The sequence below is a fragment of the Myotis lucifugus genome, unplaced genomic scaffold (assembly GCF_000147115.1).
Source record: "Myotis lucifugus unplaced genomic scaffold, Myoluc2.0 scaffold_583, whole genome shotgun sequence".
Classification (NCBI taxonomy): Eukaryota; Metazoa; Chordata; class Mammalia; order Chiroptera; family Vespertilionidae; genus Myotis; species Myotis lucifugus.
The window spans coordinates 203109-206140 of record NW_005871631.1 but is presented as its reverse complement, the minus strand read 5'-3'; the positions used below and the strand labels follow the sequence as shown (position 1 = coordinate 206140).

Genomic DNA, 3032 nt, shown 5'->3' with positions numbered 1-3032 from the left:
GAGCAGACCGATGTCCCGGCGACTCGGGTCCGGTGCGCACACTCGAAGGGACTCGGGGAGGCGGTGTCCACCTCGGCGGGTGGCGACCAGCTCCTCATCCCCAGCTCCCATCCGGGTCTCCCGCCACCCGCCCCGCCCACTCACCATTTCTCGGCTCCCGGAGCCCCCCTGCCTGCCTTCCACCTTCCGACTCCCTCCCGCGGCGAGCGGCGAGCGCTGGCCACCACCACAGAGGACGCGTCCACCCCCTCAGGCCCTCGGCAGAGCGGGAGGACGCACGGCGTGGCCCGGGCTGGAAGCTACCGGCGAGCAGTCCGCTCCAAGCGCGCAGTCCACCCGCGTAGCAAAGCGCCACGCCCACAATTGTTACCAAGGACTCTCCTGATTGGACAGTTGCAAGGCCCCGCCCTACCACGACTGAGTGACAGCAGGCCGAGGTCTATGAGCCCAGGTTGTCTTGGCAGCGGGTCACAATCTGCCCTTTGTAGCCTAAGGCCACTCAGGAATTATGACTCTTCTTCACATTCACTTAAAAATGATAAAAATGACCTCGCGTCCTGAACGGTTTGGCTCAAAAATGATAAAAATGACCTCGCGTCCTGAACGGTTTGGCTCAGTAGATAGGGCTCCGGCCTGCGGACTGAAGGGTCCCAGGTTCGAGTCCGGTCAAGGGCATGTACCTTGGTTGTGGGCACATCCCCAGTGGGGGGCGTGCAGGAGGCAGCTGATCGATGTTTCTCTCTCATCGATGTTTCTAACACTCTATCCCTCTTCCTTCCTCTCTGTAAAAAATCAATAAAATATATATATATTTAAAAATGACCTCTCCATAGCTAAAGATCAGTCTGGGTCCATTTTGATATCTGGCCATTTCCGGAGGGGAAAGGTCGGCCCTTGGGTCCTCCACCCCCACCCCCACTCATCTGGCACTTTACAGAATCCTGTGGTGTCAGGGGCACTTGATTCTGGAGGGAAGTTTGAAGCCCACAGTCCTAGACCAGGCCCCAAGCCCCAGATGCCAGCATGTGTGAAACATATGAGGCAAAGTAACCACCGGAAACCTGTTCTAGGAACCCCATTCATACCCATTTGGTGAAAGGTCAAAGGAGGCAAAACTGAAAGAACACGGCTTAGTGAAAAGTAATAGATGGCAAAGAATAAAGAATCAGGACAGTGGCCATCTGTGGGGCATAACAGAGCTAAATCAGGACAGAAACATCAGGAGACCCTCCCCACTGCCACAGGCCATTTGTGAATCTTGATCCCAAGGGTGTTAATATTGTTCTGACTAAATTGTACCGGAACGCATTTTGTATGTTCTTATCCGAATATATATATTTTTAATTTGTATTTATGTATTTTTAATTTAGAAGTCGTTTTATCTCTTCCAATGGAAAGAAATGTGTCAAGTCTGCGGAAGGGGACAAGGACATGAAGTATCTGAGGAAGCGGGTTGGGTGACTGACTATCTCCTGTCTGAGCTTTGTCAGCACTTTGGTGAAGTCAGAGCAGGAGCACCTGCTGGAGGAGCCAGCACAGAGTCGTGGGCAGGCGTGGGCTTTAAGTTTCTCCATTCCCACCGTTTGCCTCTTTTCCTCATCTATGACCAGCAGGGCGTGCATGTCAGCCTGTGCTCCTCAATGTACAGGTCCCCAGGTTCTGTCCCGGGGGGCAGGTGGTGATCTGCCTCCCAGATGTCTCTCTGCCTATTTGGCTTAGTTTTCCAGCATCTGCTCACAGGTTCGGGCCACATCGCGGAGCTTGAGGCGAGCATAGTCCACTCGCTGTAGTGCCATCTGACAGTCCTTCCTTGAAGAGTAGCTGGAGCCCTCGTGGGGCTGCCCTGTGGCCACCTGGGTTAGGTAGCGGATCTGAGCCGACAGCTCCGCTTCTACGTGTTGCACCGACGCCCTGAAGGCCGCCGCGTGTCGGTGTAGCAGCCGCTCATTGGGTTTTTCCTTGGAAAGTTCCAGGATCACGGTGCCTGCATTCTGCAGGATGGCGCCGATTTCCCGTTCGATGTCTTCCAAGGCGCGTAGTCGTGGCTCGGTTGCTAGGCTGTAGGTAGCCATTGTCTGTCGCTAGGGGAACCCACAGAATTTTCCCTCTCTCCGGGTGTTTGAGCTGATTGCTGACCAACTAATTGTTGGGCTGCTGATATTTAGGGCAGTGTCCCCAATTATAAATCCAGTCCAGCCCAAGTTAAAAAAAACAGAATTGGTCCTTCTCTGTAACCACAGGATTAGCCCTGCCTAAAGGAGGCCTCAAAAATGAGATAGACTCACTGGCTTGGCTCAGTGGAGAGAGCGTTGGCCCCACTGTTCAATTCCTGCCACTTACCAAGGTTTCTGACTCTATTCCTCTACAAAAGAAAAAGTCAATAAGATATATTTTAAAAGAAAGAAAAAAAAGGCAAAAGGTTAATCCTACCTGAGGATAAACCAGAACTCACTCTGTCGCGCCCAAGTTCCCTTCCCCAAGACCTACAACTCCTAGTTCAGTTATGGTGGCGTTTTAGCGCTAGAGGTATTTTCTGCCCAAAGTTTGCACAAGACGTTTTTCAAGTAAGTTTCTTGTATTTAGAAATGACAAGTTAAAAAAAAGTCTTTTAAACTTGAAAAGGATTGTACTCTGCGCAGGGTATTATGGATATGCAAATGAGGCTCAGTCATCACCCTTGATATTGTACAGATACCTTAGTAGTCACTGGGTGCCTCTGGAGCCACCATTAGAGGGCGAAGCAGAGGTCAGGCTGACTGGGCTCTAAACCTCATTCTGGTTCAACCATCGAAACTGGTTTATTCCTTTTTTTTTTAAAATTAAATCTTTATTGTTCAGATTATTACAGTTGTTCCTCTTTTTCCCTCCATAGCTCCCCTCCACCCGGTTCCCACCCCAGCCTCAGCACTCCCCCTCCCCCCGAGATTGTGCTCATGGATAGGCGCACTATTTTTGTGCAGACTCTTCTGTCACTTGCAGCAGTCACATAGTTCTGCCCCACTTTCACAGGTAGGAGCGATACACTCATCTCT

The 3032-nt window shown here is 51.4% G+C and overlaps 1 protein-coding gene and 1 pseudogene across 1 annotated transcript in view; both read right to left on the bottom strand.

Moving 5' to 3' along the window:
• LOC102419362 (zinc finger protein 709-like) overlaps positions 1 to 378 on the bottom strand; it is a 16425-nt gene extending 16047 nt beyond the window's left edge. The window contains exon 1 of the mRNA XM_014446872.2: positions 145 to 378. Within this exon, the coding sequence (XP_014302358.1) occupies positions 145 to 147 (3 nt within the window). The 5' untranslated portion in view covers positions 148 to 378. The remainder of the gene's footprint in view (positions 1 to 144) is intronic.
• Positions 379 to 1430: 1052 nt separating this feature from the next.
• LOC102438373 lies at positions 1431 to 2345 on the bottom strand (annotated as a pseudogene).
• Between the last annotated feature and the right edge of the window lie 687 nt (positions 2346 to 3032).